The sequence below is a fragment of the Ostrea edulis genome, chromosome 1, assembly GCF_947568905.1.
Source record: "Ostrea edulis chromosome 1, xbOstEdul1.1, whole genome shotgun sequence".
NCBI lineage: Eukaryota > Metazoa > Mollusca > Bivalvia > Ostreida > Ostreidae > Ostrea > Ostrea edulis.
In genome coordinates, this window is record NC_079164.1 from 19,489,429 (window position 1) to 19,509,846 (window position 20,418).

General features: G+C 37.9%; 1 protein-coding gene across 4 annotated transcripts in view; it reads right to left on the reverse strand.

The window, feature by feature from the left end:
• Window positions 1–7,917: 7,917 nt before the first annotated feature.
• LOC125663591 (uncharacterized) overlaps window positions 7,918–20,418 on the reverse strand; it is an 18,644-nt gene continuing 6,143 nt past the window's right edge. For 3 of the 4 annotated variants that reach the window (XM_048895866.2, XM_048895865.2, XM_048895864.2), the window contains 4 exons: window positions 18,734–18,841; window positions 12,313–12,486; window positions 11,912–12,040; window positions 7,918–8,607 (listed from right to left, as the gene is read on the reverse strand). In XM_048895866.2, coding sequence (XP_048751823.2) covers window positions 8,384–8,607; window positions 11,912–12,040; window positions 12,313–12,486; window positions 18,734–18,841 — 635 coding nt within the window. In that variant the 3' untranslated portion in view covers window positions 7,918–8,383. Of the gene's footprint in view, window positions 8,608–9,375; window positions 9,444–11,911; window positions 12,041–12,312; window positions 12,487–18,733; window positions 18,842–20,418 lie in introns of all 4 variants that reach the window. The other variant, XM_056152989.1, reaches the window with a different exon arrangement.

Consider the following 20,418-nt stretch of genomic DNA (forward strand, 5'->3'; position numbering starts at 1 on the left):
TCAATCAATAGCATTAAGGGCTATGCTATTCAAATATTTTACTTATAAATACTTTATACCCAGTTTGGCTCCCACCCATTTTCCCCAAGTCAAGGGTTTCTGATCCGCTACACTCCGGCCCCCACCCTGGATCATGAAATGCTCTACATGGCTATGCAATTTTTTCCCTTACAGATGTGATATTGTAGAGAAGAATATTTTTGGAAATGTCAAGTTTTGGTAGAAAATGTGAAAACAGTTGTAATGGTAGTTTTCGGTAAAAAGTGTTCAATTGTTATTACGCAACTAACTTACTGTTGTGTTCCAGTTTAATAGTGTATGAAATATTTTTAGAATACAACTAAAATGAAACAAATCAATAGTTTGATACATACATGTATGTCAAATAATAATAGAAAGGAACAAACAAACAACTGGACAGAAAAGAAAAATACACATAACCACATACACTAACAAGTGCCACAGATATTCATGTCAAAACACACCAATATAATGTAGGTCTATGAAATACTTTACATCCATTTCATCACCTTACCAGAAATCATTTAAATACACACATAAACATGCATCTGTATGACTTGTACTACAGAATCCAGTGCATGATTATCTGTATATAGCAATCAAACCATGAAAGTGGGATTATTTTTTGTAATCAATAATGAAGTTGATTTCAATTCAAAATCAGGTTGGAGAGAATGTGAAACCAAATAAGTCGGATAAATAAATGTATAACTGAAAACAAAATTTAGGAAGTTATTCAAGAAAGATGTTCATCATACATGTGCAATATTAATAACTTTGAAACTGAATGCTGCGTTATCAACAAGAGTGGAAAGAGCTCATTCTTAACATGAAAGTTAGTGCAATAGGATATACTAAATCGAATATGATAAATTAGACTAACATATGCATGGATTTACATTTAAGCATTGTAGTGATTGTTTGTTATATGTATATTAAAAAAAAAAAACACCTCCAAGAGTTTGTACACAGGTACATTAAACACTGTACTCATTAACATGTCTGTATTACACTCCTTGTGTAAAAGCTCACCTGTTTGTCTGAATGAGACATAATACACATTGCTATTGTTTGAATTTTATAAAACAGTTCTTTTTATGAAAATGCAAATAACCTAATCAAACAAGAGGCCCATGAGCACATCGCTCACCTGAGTCACCTTGGCACATATTTGAAGATTTTTCCTATATATTCGCATGTAAAACTTTGATCCCTATTGTGACTCCAACCTACTCCCGAGGGCCATGATTTTTACAAAATTGAATCTGCACTATGTCATGAAGCTTTCATATAAATGTAAACTTTTCTGGCCAGTGATTTTTCAGAAGAAGATTTTTAATGATTTTTCCTATATACATGTATATGTTTGTAAAATTTTGATCCCCTACTGTGGCCCCATCGTACCCCCAGGGACCATGAATTTTACAAACTTCAATCTGCACTATGTCAGGAAGCTTTTGTACAAATGTAAACTTCTTTAGCCCAATGGTTCTTAAGGAGATTTTTTTTGTTTTAGAAATGTTTCTATTTATTAGTTATGTAAAACTTTGATCCCCTATTATGACCCCATCCTAACCCCAGGGATCATGAATTTTACAAACTTGAATCTGCACCATGTCAGGAAGCTTTCATGCAAATGTCAGCTTTTCTGGCTCAGTAGTATTTGAGAAGAAGATTTTTAAAGATTTTCCCTATATATTTGTATGTAAATATTTGATCTCCTATTGTCACTTCACCTCACCTCATCTCAGCTTTCAGCTCAGATGAGCTAAAAAGCATAAGATTCCCAGCTTGTGTAGGAGTTCTAATACGAAAAAAAACAACGTAACAGAAGTGACTCGCAATACATATATAATATTTACAACATGTAAATGTATAAGCTCAATGATGATTGATTGTATCTTGCTTAACGTCTCGCTCGAGAATTTTTCACTCATATGGAGACGTCACCAACACCGGTGAAGGGCTTCAAATTTAGGCCTATGCTCGGCGCTTACGGCCATTGAGCAGTGATGGTTCTTTAGCGTGCCATACCTACTGTGACACGGGACATTCATATTTAAGGTCATCTCCGAGGACCCGTGACATTCACATCTGACGCCGAGCGTTTGGCGATGGAACTGTCACTACCTATTTTAACGACTTAGGTCTGTCGCGGCCGGGATTCGAACCCCGGCCTTCCGCCTGCGGTGCGAACGCTCTAGATAACCTCTCGACCACCACGGCGGTATGTACAAGCTCAATGAGTATCCCAAGCTAGGCACTTAAAAGTAAAAGTAATTTTCAAACAAAAATGTTCAAACCGCTGTTAGAAATAATGAAGAGGCCTCACGCCGAAAAACTAAATGCATTTTTTATATGAAAAGATCGTTCAACGAAAACAAAATGCTGGGACAGGCAACGACAGAACAAGAAAAAACATGCCCCCTTCCCCTCCCTCATCCCTTGTACGTTCGGAAATAGATGTAGCATATACTGTAGCTCTCATTGTCAATTGTTTGTCTGAAGTACAAACAAATTGAAAACACCATTTCACATTCATGCTTGACACAATGGCATTGTTTATCTAACGCTTGTTCTAATTATATGTATTTCAGTAAACAGCCCTCGTAAAATTCCAGCCGCTGTTTTGAAGACTTGAAACCGGGGCATTGTCTTCCGTAAACGCAGACCTATAATTTTGTTACTTTTGTCTCCCCCCCCCCCCCCGACCATTACTTTCAGTCTCATTTTTGAAACTAAATAACGAAATCAAATTTGACTGTGTTGACGATGATTCTGAAGAATATCTTGGTCGTTTAGAAATGGTAAGGTGAGCCTAAGTTACACCTTTGCATCCTCTAAATTCCTGCATGACCTATACATTGTATATGATCGGGGGATGTGTAATCAATTACGCAATAATATCGTTCCTCTGAGACACCGATCTCTGTCTTTCTCGTTCACGATCGACGCGGATCAGTTAATTTTTTTTTACTGTGTTGCAGACATTTTTACTGTGTTGCACACATTTCTGTTGTATCGGACAAAATTTTAACTGAGTTCAGCAATCAAAACGCAAATGGAAAACCCTCATGACTCGTGTATAGCTTAATGACGTGGCTTCTAATTATAGATTGCACCATGCAAAAGTATTGATTTTCGTTACCTCTAAGCGCTATGCGAAGGTAACAATGCAAAGGCACCTTAGCCAAAAAGGTTTCATGTACAGATTCTTATTCATTTTTAGATTTTGAATTACTTAATAATCACTTTAATTATTACAGACGCAGATTCAAACGGGAATTTTAACTGAAGAATGACCTGCTTCTGTGTCCACTTTCCCCCAGAATGAGGACAAAAATGTCACCTTTTTATACATACTTTATCCACTGTCCAACAAACTGTATTTCCGGGGAAAAAATGCCCCTACGGATATGAATGTTATCCCCGTACTAGATCGGTTGCAAAATTACGACTACTTTAAACACGACTTGTTTACTGCAGCGATGCATAAATTTGCCTATAGGTGGCGATAAACCGGAAACGTGATGACGAAAGCAAAATCCAACTGGCGACAATAAATCGCAGCTACGCTTAGCGCTTTGAAAATATCCATCTCCTTTTATTCCAACGTGTTCATAAGTCATTTAAACTAACCACAGGATGAAACAAATAATGCCGGGGAAAAAATCAAAGCGTGCAGGTCATGCCTATCGTTTCGTGCAGACCGTTCACAACCCTCTCCCCGCCCAAATATGTTTCAATCTTTCCTGACGATAATTTTTTTGAAATCATTTTATCTGTTTTCATACACGTACACATGTATATAAAATGTATAGGCGTATTTAACATCTGTCTTTGGGAAGAGGCCTGGAATATACAAATTGCAAATGTATTTTAACGACACTCAGAATGAATATACAAAAATAGCGAAACAGACGCGACCATTTCAAATTCAGTTTCAATGAATTTATAGAGTAATGAATCAATAAAATTTGATTAATCAATAATCCATGACGATACAATTTTTGCATATTTTTCTTTTATTTCCGAAATTAAAAAAAGAATATTTGTTTTCATTCCAACGTGTCCGTAAGTCATTGATCTAATACCGGTAAGTAAAAATAAAATTTACCGCGTCGTACATGAGCAATCAGTTATGATTTCTTTGTCAACCTTTTTTAATATCTACATGTAAAATACTACCATTATATTGAAACTATTTAAACAAAATAATACCGAAAAAATCAAAGCATGCAGGCCACTCCTTCCGTTTCGTGCAGACCGTTCACAAAGCGTGCAAGCCACGCCTACAAAGTGGTGAAGCATTTCGTGCAAACCGTTCACCGTTTCGTGCAGACCGTTCACCGTTTCGTGCAAACCGTTCACCGTTTCGTGCAGACCATTCACCGTTTCGTGCAAACCGTTCACCGTTCCGTGCAGACCGTTCAGCGTTTCGTGCAAACCGTTCACCGTTCCGTGCAGATCGTTTATATATATATATATATATATATATATATATATATATATATATATATATATAGCATTTCGTGCAAACCGTTCACCGTTCCGTGCAAGAATCGTTTCGTACCCTTCCGTGCATGTGGTGTAGTAGTACATGTACGCTTCAGGGTCTGTACATGTATCAATAACACTAAAGAAGATGTTATTAGCGTTTTACACATAGACACTATATAGTAAGTTTGCCATTACCCCGGGGATCATGAAATTTACAATTTTGGTAGAGTCCTTCCTGCTCTACATCACTATGCATTTGGGTTTTCCTAAACATGTGCGGTTCTAGAGAAGAATATTTTTGAAAATTTGTCAACTTTGGACAGTTTTCGCCCCATCCCTAAGGTTTCAGGAGTGCAGGAATCCTGAAATTACAATTTATATCCCTTTGTTCCAAAGATACTTCATACCAAATTTGAAAAGAATTGGAATGATAGTTATCAAGAAGAAGTTAAAATTGTCTATTATTAACATATTTAATAACTGACTATTTTGTCCCCACCCTGATACCGAAAAACCTACCCCATGGATGCTCAAATTTACAATTTGGTAAAAGAGTACCTGCTCTTTCTAAATATCTATTTACTTTCAATTTAGTATCAATAACACTAAAGAAGACTCCATTTAAGTGTTTAACACATAAACACTATATAGTGAGTTTGGCCCCAACCTGGGGTCAGTACCCCTACACCGGGGATCATGAAATTTACAATTTTGGTAGAGGCCTTCCTGCTCTACATCACTATGTATTTGGGTTTTCCTAAACATGTGCGGTTCTAGAGAAGAAGATATTTGAAAATTGGTCATTTGCCCCGCCCCTAAGGCCCAATAATCCAGAAATTTACAATTTATGTCCCCTTTGTTCCAAAGATTGGAATTATATTTATCAAGAAGAAGTTAAAAATGTCTATTGTTCACACATTTAATAACTAACCATTTTGTCCCCACCCTGATACCAAACCCCTGCCCCTGGGGTCATCTTTACAATTTTGGTAAAGGACTAACTGTTCTTTCTAAATATCTGGTTAGTTTCAATTTAGTATCAAAAGCACTAAAGAAGATGCAATTTAAGTATTTTACACATAAACACTATATACCTAGTTTGGTCCCGCCCTGGGGTCAGAACCCCTACCCCGGGGATCAGGAAATTTACAATTTTGGTAGAAACCTTCTTGCTCTACATCACTATGCATTTAGTTTTTCTTAAACATGTACGGTGCTAGAGAAGAAGAGTTTTGAAAATTAGTCAATTTAGGGCAGTTTTTGCCCCGCCCCTAAGGCTCCAGGGGTGCAGGAATAATGAAATTTACAATTTATGTCCCCCTTGTCCCAAAAAAGCTTCATATCAAATTTGAAAAGAATTGGATAGGTAGTTATCAAGAAGAAGTTACAAATGTTAACGCACGGGATATCTTATGAAACATATCAGATGTCTTGTATGTATCATAAAATATCACATAAAGTTTATGAGATATCTTATAAAAGTTCATTTATGAGATATCGTATGAAATGTATAAGATATCTTACAAAGTTTATGAGATATCTTATAAAGCATATTTTGTATGTTTTATATCTTTTAAAATTTTTATACGATATCTTCTATTTTTGTCCCCCACCGCAACGCGGAAGGGGACATAGAAATACCGGTGTCCGTGCGTCCGTCCCACTTCACTTTGTGGACGCAAGTCCTCAGAAACCGCTCAACAGATCTTGTAGGATTGTTAGTCACCATGTGTAGTTGATCATATTTCGCTGCCATTTTGATTCGACAATTTTGACAGGAGTTATGGGACTTGGTTGAATTTGTACATGCTACACTATAGGAACACTTTGTGGACGCAACTCCTCAGAAACCGCCCAACGGATTTTGTTCATAATTTGTAGGATTGTTAGTCACCATGTGTAGTTGATTATATTATGCCGTCATTTTGATTCAACAATTTTGACAGGAGTTATTGGACTTTGTTGAATTTGTACATGCTACACTATAGGAACACTTTGTGGACGCAACTCCTCCGAAACCACTCAATGGATTTTGTTCATATTTTGTGGGATTGTTAGTCACCATATGTAGTTGATCATATTGTGCTACCATTTTGATTCGACAAATTTTTATAGGAGTTATTGGACTTTGTTGAATTTGTATATAGTACACTAAAGGAACACTTTGTGGACGCAACTCCTTCGAAACCGCTCACCAGATTTCATTCAAATTTTGTAGGATTGTTAGTCACCATATGTAGTTGATCATTTTGATTCGACAAATTTTACAGGAGTTATGGGACCTTTGTGCTTCAACTTTTTTTGCGGCGGTGGGGGACATGACTACGTGTAGCAATCTTGTTTAAAAGATATCTTATATTTTACAAGGTATCTTGTATAATATAAAAGATATCTTGTAAAGTTTATGAGATAACTTTTATAGTTTATAAGATATGTTATATATTTTATTATATATCTTAAAAACTGTGAATTATATGAGATATCTTATAAAATATATTAGATATCTTGATAAAAATAGAAGATATCTCATAGCTTATGCAAGATATCTTTATAAAAGAATAAATATAAACATGGAGTGCCAAAGGATTACGTCTCTTTTCATGGAAATTTTTTTCGAAAATGAATTCAAGTTATTTACATATATATGCCTCATGGAGCTTAGGATTGGTGAATAAATGTCTAACTTGTATCTTGTACCATATTTATACATTGTAATTAATATCTCGAGTAGATTTTCCGTAGCTTTCCCGGAAAGAATGCATTAATTGGGGGTCTCCAAGAGTATAAAAAAAACACCTGCGTTTATTTCAACAACTTTACACCAATCTCTCGTTCTACTTGTTTATGGCTATCGGTTGAACAATTCTCATTCATGATCCACTTTTGGTATAGCTTACAATTTTATCAAATGTAAAAGAAATTGTCAATTTTTCAAAATTGTATTTCAAGATGTATGTATACTCATTTTTCCCCTTGAACTACTAGTATCATTAGGCCCTATACCGAGGTTTAATTTTTTTGGTATGAATTAATAATTAAAATGAAGGACATATTTTGTTCTCTGGTATCCATTTTTGCAAATAGGACCCCCCCCTCCCCTTTCTGGCACTTTCAAAATGATAAGGGTGATATAAGAATGTAACGTTGAACAGCATAAGTTTGAATTCAAAATGTAACGAATGAAGAAATGCAATAATGTGAGGTGGAATTAGGATGTTACATTGGTTCTGGAGAAGTCGTAAATGTGAAAAGTTTACAGACAGACGGAAGATGGGTGATCAGAAAAGCTCACTTGAGCTTTCAGCTCAGGTGAACTTTTGCCTTTTGCGACTTCTAGCAATACAACTTGAGTTCCTGGCTCTCGGTCACTGGTCATCTATTCTTTTTTTGGTAATATATGTTTAGAATACAATTTTATTTTCATGATAATGATAATTCATAACATATGATAATAAAAACAATAATGCCATAATTCAGTAGTCTTTCCATCGTCGGAAACCCACGGTTGATTACGTTTCGTTCCTCTCTCCATCATCCGTGGGTTTATTCATTCCTACTCGCTCGTTCTCATAAAGAAATATTTTAAAATATCGTCCAATAAAAGTAATCGTTATAGTAACGAAACTCTTCTGTCTTTAAAGGTAGCATTAACTTAACTTTGCTATCACTACAATTGTCTACCGAAATTGGGCTGAAAGCGTCTTGTTGATTGGACAAATTCGCTCAGGGTGTACTATGAGCGCCCAATCAAACTGCCTCATTAATTATTCATGAGAACGTGCGGGTTTCCGACGATGTAGTGTTTTATAAGCCCTCCCTCTTTTTTATAAAATAAGATTAGGCATAACAGTATTATAGTCCACTAAGTCAGTTTGGTATTCGCGGCCAATTGACATTTTCGGTGAATAATATTGGGTCCATGTTCACTATATTCGCTTCTGGTTATCCATTTATTCTCACAAAACGACAGAGAGGCGTAAATGGATCCACCAATCCACACCATAAACTTCCGAGCTGGATCCGCCCACACTTTGACACGGCATGGGGCCTTACTGCTCAGTTCTTGTAAAAGCCTCTCTTTAAAACCTAGTGCGATATTCAGAATAACATATAGAATACAATTACACGCCCAAGAACTGTTTGTGTTTTTATCATTATTATGTGTACATGTGTTTCACTTTTACCTATCTTGCACCATAAAAAGTTTGCGAATTGAGCAATGTTCGATTCAGCACGCCATTTCATTCAAAAGAAATTCTATCTGTGACCTTGACTTTTGACCTCAAGTATTAGAAATGTCTTAAACTTTCACTATCTGTTGTTCATCTAATCTGAAGTGCGTCAACTTAGAACTATTACTATGAAATTCGTCAATTTCAAAATACTCATTATATTGCATCACACATGATCTCGCATTCAATTTATCATTATGACTCTGAACATTGGATTTCTGACCCAAAATGTAAAAGAATTACCCTCTGAACATTGCCCACGCACTAAAGAATATGAAGTCAGTCATTTGAAAATTACTGTACAATCCCTTAATACTAAGTGTTTTGTTTTATCGAGGATTTTGTTTATGTTGATAAATATAAGAAAGAAATACAATGAATTCATTTATTAACAGTCAGATCATTTCATCATAGTAACAACAAAACATGAACACAATGTTCAACAAATTTAACTTTAAACAAAAAATGTATGTGGGTGTCCTCTTTTGATCATTGTCTACTGAAGTATTGAAGCGATTATAAAAATAAAATTACGACAGACAAGTGTTGACGGACACGATTGTTAAAGTATACATTTCCTGCATCGATGATGGGGACCGGGACTTAAGAAAACTACACTCACCTGAGTCACCCTGCTCTAAGGGAGAGGATGTGCCCCAGGCAAGACAAAGAGAGCAGCTATAGGACACACTACATGTGACGAAAAACTGATATCCATATAAAAGACGTCCACAAAAAATATATGGTACATACTTCTACTTGATGGAAACCCAAAGGAGGTGTAGAGACAACGGTCCCAGCTTCAGCAATTCACAGAGAAGGACGTTAGAAACTTTTCATATTCACCGTGTAATGGTGAAGGTGTACGTGTGTACCTGTCATTGTGTAACAATATTCACAAAGAGGCTTAACAAGAAGCCCACAGGCCTTATCGGTCACCTGAGTACTAGTGAAAAAGTATCACTACTTCCATGGGCTATGGAATCTAGAAAAAAATATTTCCTGTTCTGAATATCTAAGCTAAATTCTAATGTTCAGCAACAATATAAAACAAGATGTGTTCTTAAAACTTCACTGCCCTCAAAAGTGCATACACCGATGAAAGGCTTTAAATAATAGGTGTATTAGCATTAAAACATCAAAAGATATGACTAGTTTGGACTCATTAAAGTTATAACCCTGGATTATGAAATTCACCATTTTTGTACATCCTTTTCTGCTATTCCTAAGTATGCAATTAGATTTTATACAGTATCAGCAAATTTACACATAAATACTATATACTAAGTTTGGCCCTACCCTGGGGTCAGAGCCCTTACTCTGGGGATCATCAAATTTACAATTTTGGTAAGAGACTACCTGCTCTATCCATTTAGTCTCAATTTAGTATAAATAGCACTAAAGAAGATGTTATTCGAGCGTTTTACACAATAACACTATATAACAAGTTTGGTCCCGCCCTGTGGTCAGAACCCCTACTCCGGGATCATGAAATTTACAATTTTGGTATAAGCCTTCCTGCTCTACATCATGATGCATTTAGTTTTTCTTGCACATGTGTAGTTCTAGAGAAAAAGGGTTTGACATTTTGTCAATTTTGGGCAGTTTTTGCCCCATCCCTAAGGCCCCAGGGGTGCAGGAATCCTGAAATTTACAGTTTATGTCCCCCTTGTTCCAAATATGTTTCATACCAAATTTGAAAAGAATTGGAATGATAGTTATCAAGAAGTTAAAATTGTCTATTGTTCAAACATTTAATAACTGACCATTTTGGCCCACCCTGATAACAAAACCCCTGCCCCTAGGATCATCAAATTTACAATTTTGGTAAAGGACTAACTGTTCTTTCTAAATATCTATTTAGTTTCAATTTATTATCAATAGCACTAAAGAAGATGTTATTAAAGTGTTTTACACATAAACACTATATACCAAGTTTGGCCCCACCCTGGGGTCAGAACCCCTACACCGGGGATCATGAAATTTACAATTTTGGTAGCGGCCTTCCTGCTCTACATCACTATGCATTTAGGTTTTCTTTCACGTGTGTGGTTCTTGAGAAGAAGATTTTTGAAAATTGGTCAATTTTGGGCAGTTTTTGCCCCGCCCCTAGGGCTCCAGGGGTGCTGGAGTCCTGAAATTAACAATATATGTCCCCCTTGTCCCAATGATGCTTCATACCAAATTTGAAAAGAATTGGACTGGTAGTTATCAAGAAGAAGTTTAAAATGTTTAATTGTTAAAGCACGACGGACGACGACAACCAATTGCAATAGGTTACCTGAGTTTACTACCTAAAATATGTATACGAAGCATTTATTGGGAAAACCAATTCATGTATAAAGATTTGCGTATACCTTTGTATCTTCTCCTCAACATGATATTAAATGTTGGGGATTGATAAAGTTACATATAAATTAGGAATCACAAGCACTTCGTGGTTTCAGCATTTGTGCTGCAATTTGTAAGAATTAAGTAGTTTCGGATTTCTATAGTCCAAAAAGTCTTTATTTATATGTCATGATGTTGACATTTTACATCACTTATGCCGATTCGCGAACAACGAAACGCATTACGAAGTCCATGGTGAATGTAATATATGCAACCTATCATTGGGACAAATGCTATCTGACATGTTTCATAACGATTGATTTTGACTACGGATAACTCCGTTTACCTGATCAAAATATATGGTTCACGGCAGGTGTGACCGGTCGACAGGGGATGTTTACTCCTCCTAGGCACCTGGTCCCACCTTTGGTATGTCCAGGGTCTGTCTTTGCCCAACTTTCTATTTTGTATTGCTTATAGTATAGACATTATTTGTCGAAATGCGCATCTGGTGCATCAAAATTGGTACCGTACAAGTTTTACATTATAGGAGTTATGAGATTGATCACTATTCGTTATCTTCACCTTTCATACAGTAAAACATAATTACAGCGAGCACGCTGATAATAAATTCCCGCATACAGCGAAGTGATTTTCATTCTCAGTAGTTTTAAGACATATCATAAACGTATTGGATATAACGAATTACGTTTATACCTATTAATTGTTCGTCCCCGGCACTTCAATGTAAGCGTGTTTTACTGAAATCCTAATGTTCTTTATGTGATATTTGGAGAGATGATAAATATGAAACCTGAGAGTTATACCTGGCAGTAAAGTAGTTCCCCCTGACAGGAGAACATTGAAATACAGATCTCGTCGGCAGTAGGAATCACACGCCTGGAGAGAGGCGTGCACCAAATCTTGGATCCCTCCTAGTTCACCCGTGTCATAACCTTGAACACCACAAAATTGGAAATTTACATTGGTCATGACTTTCAATTATTCATACAAAGGGAAGATGCGTGGCGATTTACACTCAAGACATAAAGACAATTGCTTAATTACCATCAACGCCTTAACTTCGAACGAATTTGAAATTATTTTAAAATCAGTATATGACGAAGAAAATATCTCGATCTCTGCGACTTGAGCTCAATATGAAAGCATATTCTTTAATGTACTGTACCAGATTCATATGAAAAGATCAGTAGCATGGGCATGATACCTAGTAAGGATGACCGAAAAAGGACTTCCGGAGCCTCAAACCTTTCGTCACCAATGGTTATTTGTTGACCGTCTGGTAATGTGTATATGACCTCTTCTTCTGACTGCGAGGCCATCTTGTCGGGACGTATGGAACAATATCTTTCCTTTATCTCCCTCACTGCCTCAATTTCAGCTACAGGTATACCAACAAAATCATTTCAAAGACGGCGTTCTGATCAAGCTACTTTCTCCTTTGTGTTCGGGGCAGCGAGGGGGAGGGGGCAAAGTTACGAGGGCGATTATGCGAAGTTACGAGGGCGAAGGAGCAAAAAGGAGAAGGCTAATATCGCTCATTCGCCTTCGCTTCCTCACAATCGGAAGTTCTCCGACTACATGCATGAAACCAGAGAAAAAAATAGGTAAGATTTTGTTTTTCTGGAGTGGCCCTTACATAATTATGCATGATACAATGTTACATTATGTTTCTGCTTAAAATCATGTTACCAATGAACTAATTAATATTTCTGTGGAAACGAGGGGGTTATTTATATTCGGTCTTTCCTAAAAATTCAGTATTTCAAATCTTGTTGTTGATAATCGAGTCATCTATCTTAAAATTTTTATATCAAAATCTTCCTCAAGCGAGAAAGCAATTTAAGGGACGAAAGAACAATATTTTCGCTTCTTCAATTTCGTGTTTTCTCTCCTTCGCCCAAAGGATTTCGAGCTTGCACTTCGTCGCCATCGTATTTTACCTCTATACACGAAGTAGAAAATGATTTGATCAGAGCACCCATACAATTTGGCTATGTACAACATGACAACTTTATGAAACGGAATATAATTTTACAATATGATAAAGTAATTTTGTATAGAAAATAGAGCCACTATAGTTTTCGAATTGGAAAATATTGAAATAAAGAACCAATTCCCGAATCACGTTAAGCAGAATTTAAAAGTTAGTGTTGACAAATGTTTCATTTGTTTTGTGGTGTAAAACGTAGATTACTTTCTCCAAAGGTTCTTGGATATATAACCCCCTCCCCCTTTGATATAATATGAGCTGTCTGATGTTTGTAAACGAAAATACAAGAACAATCACATACCACAAGCAAACATAGGGGTCCATGCACCATAGAGCTCATCTGAGCCACCTTGCTCATACACAGATGAAACTCTTAAGTTTAGAGCTCATCTGAGCCACCTTGCTCATACACAGATGAAACTCTTAAGTTTAGAGCTCATCTGAGCCACCTTGCTCATACACAGATGAAACTCTTAAGTTTAGAGATTGTGGGTCAACAGTAACCAATACCCTTTTATTGGACAATATATGAGCTACATGTCTCCGGGTGCTTGCATTCTAGTATCACGTTGTCACCTTAATTAATATCATTTTATGTGATAGGAAATTTGTTAACAATTTGAGTTAAGATTCCCTTAGACCATCTTTTGATCTCTATTGCTATTTCGTCAAACTGAACAGGATTTCAATTGTTTTCCCTACGTATGTATCGTTTTATGTAACTTTTATGCACCCGAGTGCCTGACGGGATATCTGAGCGGGAGACGTATTGGGCGCCCTTGAGGTACGGTAAGCATGACCCATAGGCGTGTGAATATGCCCTGATATCTACTAACCCAATCCCAGCTACGAGGAAGATAGTACCACTTAGGGCTGAAACGATTCACCGAAATATCGATACTGTTCGTTATAAACGCTAAATTCAATGTTCGATTCATTGCCTCGATTTTCGGTTCGATACGTTTATTACAAACGGGTTTAGTAAAATACATCAGGCTCGGCTTTTATTTATTATTTTTACCTGCATGAGGAACAAAATAGTGTCGAATAATGTTCAAACTGTTGTTTGTCTTGAGGTTGACGAAAGTAATAATTCACTTTATTAGTTTAAACTACAGAGCCAACAGGCTTCTTACCGTTTGTTAGTTTGGAAACATTCTGCTTTTAAAATTATAATTTTGAATCCTGGTAATTAATTTTTTTCAATGTTATTATTGGTTTCTTCTGTAATTTGTATTGTATTGAAAGTATTGAATCGTGACATAAGTATTGCAATGTTTATCGTATCGTGCAGGGGGTGTATCGTTTCAGCCCTAGCACCACTGCCTTGTGGATAGTTGTTGGTTCAACAAAAGCTAAGGGAGACAACCCTACAATAAATTCGGAGTGGATCCCCGTAGGCGGTTTCTTGGTCATGATTTTACAACACTCCGACAACTGCATCTAGTGTCACCTCCAGTCGTCTCGACTATTTCTTGTCGCTGGAACCAAGTGATCCTGGACTAGAGAGTGTGGACGATGGTGCGCAAGTTATTCACACTTTATACCAACTCATGTGCAAATCACGACATCTAAACAGTAGTTGAAGTTCAACTCAAAGCCTTTTGACGATGAGAGCGCGTCGACGTAGCAGATGTGGACATACTGGCGGCTGCAGACTCAAAACTGCATATAGGCGGCCAAGGATATTGGTCACTTTCCCTTCTGATTTAAGCATAAGAGAAACTCGGCAGCACTGTGTGTCTGAGTAGCCCTATTTAGGACAGCACTGTTCACCTCCACACCATGAGGAAGGGTTTAGAAAAGGTGACCTAAAAACTACCCGATTCCAAATCACCCGGGCTAGATTACCGCATCTAGCAGGGGTCCCACCTAGCGGTCGAAAAACAAAAAGAAAGATAAAAGTAACTCCACTTATCGAACGTGGAATATACCTACCATCTTGGACAATCCCAACGTAGAGAGACCATCCAGGCGCACAGTACTTGTTGCTTAAGAGTTGGGGAGATACAATGTGGACATTGCTGCACTGTCTGAGACTCGCGTAGCTGAGCAGGGTGTAGTAACTAAAGTTAAAACTGGCTATACCTTCTGGAGTGGCCGAAAAACCGATGAACGCCGTGAATCTGGTGTTGGATTTACAGTCAGAACCAAGCTTGATCATAACCTCACGAACCTACCAAGGGGTATAAACGACAGGTTCATGACTATGCGTTTTCCTGTTGGAAAGACCATACATACATCTCTAATCATGCAGTTGCTATGCTCCAACAATGACCAACCCTGAAGAGGTCAAAGACAAGTTTTATGAGGAGTTAGATACTCTCATCTCCAGTGTCCCCAAATGCGATAAACTCTATGTTCTTGGAGATTTCAACGCTACAAACAACAAGACTTGGGAAGGTGTTATAGGCAATCAAGGTGTAGGAAAATGCAACAGCAATGGGACTCTCCTGCCTAGTACTTGCATCACCCATGACTTACTTATTACTAACAGTTTTTTGCCAAGCCAATCGTAACAAAACCATATTGGGTGCACCCTAGGTCCAAACATTGGCATCTTATTGACTACATAATAACAAGGTGGACAGAAGTGATGTCAAGGTAACTAAGGCCAGGTGTGGTGCTGAGTGCTGGACGGACCACAAACTTGTCATCTACAAACTGGACTTACATGAAGCTGCCTAACGTAGACCTCAAGGGAAGAAAACCCTAAAGCATATTGATGTGTCTAAGCTCAAGAACAAAGAAAAAGCCAATCAACTTGCCTCTGACCTCCACACCAAACTCATAATATCGTATTTGACAAAGTCTGTGCTGAAGGTAACTGGGCAAAGTTCAGAGACACTGTCCATGCTACATCACTTGAGGTTCTTGGCTCAACCGAACGCAAACATAAGGACTGGTTTGATGAAAATGATGAGGAAATCAGTGCCATGCTAAAAAACAAAAACTCACTACACCAAGCCTACATCCAGGACCCACAGTCAACATCCAAGAAAGATACCTTCCCAAACAGGTGCACCGTTCAAACAGAGTTACGCCAGATGCAGGATAAATGGCTTAGTAACAAAGCAAAAGAAATACAGCAGTTTGCAGATATGCACGGCTCCAAACGCTTCTACAGATCCCTGAAAGCAGACTATGGTCCTCAAGTCTCACCTCTTTTTAGTTCAGATGCCTTGGCACTGATCACAGACCGTGAACACATTCTTGAGAGATCGGCAGAACATTTCAACTTCATCCTTAACCAATCATCATACATAACTGTCGAAGCTATAGACCACAAGTACGAACTGACATATCTATGGATATTGAACCTTCCATGCAAGAAATCCAAAAGGCCATCAATCAGCTTTCCTGTGGTAAATCACCAGGTTCAGATGCTATCCCAGCCGAAATGTATAAATCCGATGGAAATTTACTGACACAGAAATTACTGGATTTGTTTGTGTCCTTCTGGAAAGAGGGTCCCCTACCACATGAATACAAAGATGCTTCCATTGTACACCTATACAAGAGAAAAGATAACAGACAAGTCTGTGACAACCAGAGAAGCATATCTCTTCTGTATAGCGGGCAAAATCCTTGCAAGAATCCTCCTGAACCGTCTGATACTGCACCTGGGGAATGGTCTGCTACCGGAGAGTCAATGTGGCTTCAGAGCTGGAAGAGGAACTGTAGACATGGCATTTGCAGCTCGTCAGCTTCAAGAAAAGTGCTTAGAGCAAAAGCAGGATCTTTATACAACATGTATGGACCTGACCAAAACCTTTGACATTTTGAATATGGAAGATTTGTGGAAAATAATGGCAAAGTTTGGATGCCCAGAACACTTCATCAGGATGGTTCGCTAATTCCATGCCGGTATGATGGCTAGAGTCCTCAATGATCGAGAAGCATCCCACGACTTCCCTGTAAGAAACGGAGTCAAGTAGGGCTGTGTTCTAACCCCGACCCTGTTTAGTATGATATTCTCTGCAATGTTGACAGATGCCTTTACTACAGAGGACCCGGGTGTACGCATTAGATACCGCTTCGATGGCAAGCTCTTCAATCTGCAACGACTCAAGGCTGTAATCGAGGTCAAGGAAACTGTTTTTCGTGATCTGCTGTTTGTTGACGACTGTGCCTTAAATGCTACCACTGAGGCAGACATGCAATACAATGTCTCCAGGGGCTGAGGGCATGCGAAAACTTTGGGCTAACAAAAAGTACCAAGAAGACCGAAGTCCTGTATCAACCCACAGCAGGCAACCCACATGTGGCTCCTGTCATCCAGGCCAACTCAGAGAATCTTGAGGTGGTAAACAAGTTCACTTACCTGGGAAGCACACTATAGCGCGCAGTGCACATCGATGATGAATTTTACTGCAGGATTGCGAAAGCCAGTGCAGTATTTGGAAAGCTAAAAAAACAATGTTTGGAGTCGTAGAGATATCAATCTGAGAACGAAGCTATGTGTCTACAGGGCAGTCGTGATCACAACTCCACTGTATGTTTGTGAAACCTAGACAGTCTATGCCCATCATGCCAAGAGACTGAATCAGGTTCACATGACCTGTTTTCGTAAGCTAATGAATATCCGATCCGATGGCAAGACAAAATACCAGACACAGAGGTTCTTTCTCGTGCAAAATTGCCTTCGATATACGTCCTTCTTCAACGCTCTCAAGTTCGTTGGACTGGTCGCGTTTGCAGAATGTCTGATACAATAATCCCTAAACAACTTCTGTTTGGAGAGCTATCTTGCGGAACTAGGTATGTAGGGGTAGGGGGGGGGGGCACAAACGTTTCAAGGACAAAGCCAAACTGAAGACACTTGGCATCAGCACAAATTCCTGCGAAGACCTAGCAAAAATGAGCACCGCTTGGCGAACAGCTATCTCTGTTGTGTCAAAAACTGCAGATAAAACTCGTCTGGAGGAGTGTAAAAGAAAACGTGCACTTCGGAAGATGAGGATATCAAGCACCTCCACAACAACCAACTTCAAGTGTCCTACATGCGGCAGATATTTCCATGCAAGAATCGGCCTGACTAGGCACCTTTGGACACACCGACCACATCCGACTACATAGATGTCATGCTTATTGTCGACAATGACGAAGGAACATCATCATCGTTTTAAGTAAAACTTCACACCCTTATTTTGGCTCCAAGGGGGTTGGGTTGATGGTTTGGACTTTGATCTTTATTTTATATATGAAAGTTTTCATCCAAGATTTGGTTGTACTGGCACACTGGTTCTTATGGAGATTATGTTTAAACACCTCATCCTAATTCCTTAGTACCCCCTCCAGGGAAGATTGGGCTCTTCTATTGAACAATTTCAGTCCCTTTTAACCAAGAGTATTTATTTTAAAAAATTACATCAATTTCAGAAAACTATTTTCCCGCGCCTGTTTAACTATATAAACACCAAGATATACACCATGTATATTGTATATAAAGTTGTCAATCATTGACTGTTAGCATGCTCCTAATATGTTAATGTTTTTGCTTTACGCCACTTTGAACATGTTCTCTGTATTTGTTAACAATTTCGGACTATATAAATATGTACCCTATGCTCCTTTGTGGGCCCAGATTGGTTGAAATAAGTATTCTGGTACGTGACGCTGTTAGAGTACTCACAATATGTAGTAAAAGAATATCCCTTTTCATAGAGGAGTTTCTGTAGAGACATCGTGACGTCCTTTCCAGCAATCTCCATACTTTTTATCGTGTCCGGAAAAGCGTAGGCTATGTAATAGAAGGGAACAAAAAATAACAAAAGGCCTATGGGTTTTGATCGTCATTTGAATATCCTCGGAGACATAAATGTTACTTATATCTTTTGATTGATTGATTGATTAAATATTGTTTAACGTCCCTCTCGAGAATCTTTCACTCATATGGAGACGTCACCACTGTCGGTGAAGGGCTGCAAAATTTAGGCCTATGCTCGGCGCTTACGGCCTTTGAGCAAGGAGGGATCTTTATCGTGCCACACCTGCTGTGACACGGGACCTCGGTTTTTGCGGTCTCATCCGAAGGACCGCCATTTAGTCGACTTTTACGACAAGCAAGGGGTACTGAGGCCTTATTCTAACCCGGATCCCCACGGGATTATATCTTTTGTATCCTGCTGGGTTTGAAAAAGATATGATAATTTTGTATCTACAGCGCCATTGATTGCATTATTGTTTGTAAAATTGTGCGCTTTATAAATTTTAATAATAAAAAAACAACTTAACAAGGCATGTACACATTCAGCACTTTCCTCAAACATTATGTCCTGTAAGTCATATAACGGCACGCATACGTGATAACTAATTAGACCCACTCGAGTAGTGAACTTCTTACACAGTGAAAGGAAAAAAGACCATTTACCAGAGAGATCTTTCAGGAAAATTCAGATTTAATAGCAGCACTAAGTTTAGCACCACCCGTGGTGTGCAAGTTAAGAGTGCAGCAGTGAAAACCGCTATCAATGGAAAGTGGAAGATATTTTGTAATCAATTTTCTTTTTAGAATTCACTTACATAATCAATTGTAACATTAGTGAAAAAATGCAGTTTAGCAGAAATCAACTAGGCGATTTCGATTGAACTCATGATCTAAAAAACGGCGGTTGTGGTGTGCATGTTAATAATATGATTATATTCATAACTCAAACAACTTTTTTTTGGATATGACATACTTTTCAATTTGTGAGCAAATTAATGTTACATATTCAAAATCATATCTTGCTTTCGTGTAAAGAATTACAAAAGAGAACTGAGTTTTTGCCACCACTTATTACATTTTAAAATATTCTTACAACCTCAAAAGAAAACTTTGGTTTTACTCCTTTCGTACTTTCGAATTGACATGCTATGAATCAAGTATGTACATCTTCTGGGAAATGGAACACAACTCCCGTTATATTTTCCCCACATTTGTCAACGTGTTTCTGTTCAACGTTTGTTTTGATTTCCAGAAGTGTTTTTTGTAGGATTTAGGTCCGGGTCATGAAGTGTGTCGACTGCCTTTCTTTCCAGAAATTCTCTTGTATTTTTGGAATTGTGATATGGGTCAAAATCCTGTTCAAAAATAAATTAATCTTTTGGAAGTTCTACACAGTGGCACATAAAGCATCGGCGTTTTTTAAGATTTCCTGTGGATAACGCTCACAATTTAGAGTACCTTCTTATGCTTTCAATATGTAATAACCATTCACTCTAAATACTCCCCAGCAGGATGTTGTTTGCATGATAATGTGCGTTTTAAATATGATCAGGTCGAATGCTGTCTTGTTTCATACATTGTACCAATTGTTAGGCCGTTATTTCCACTAC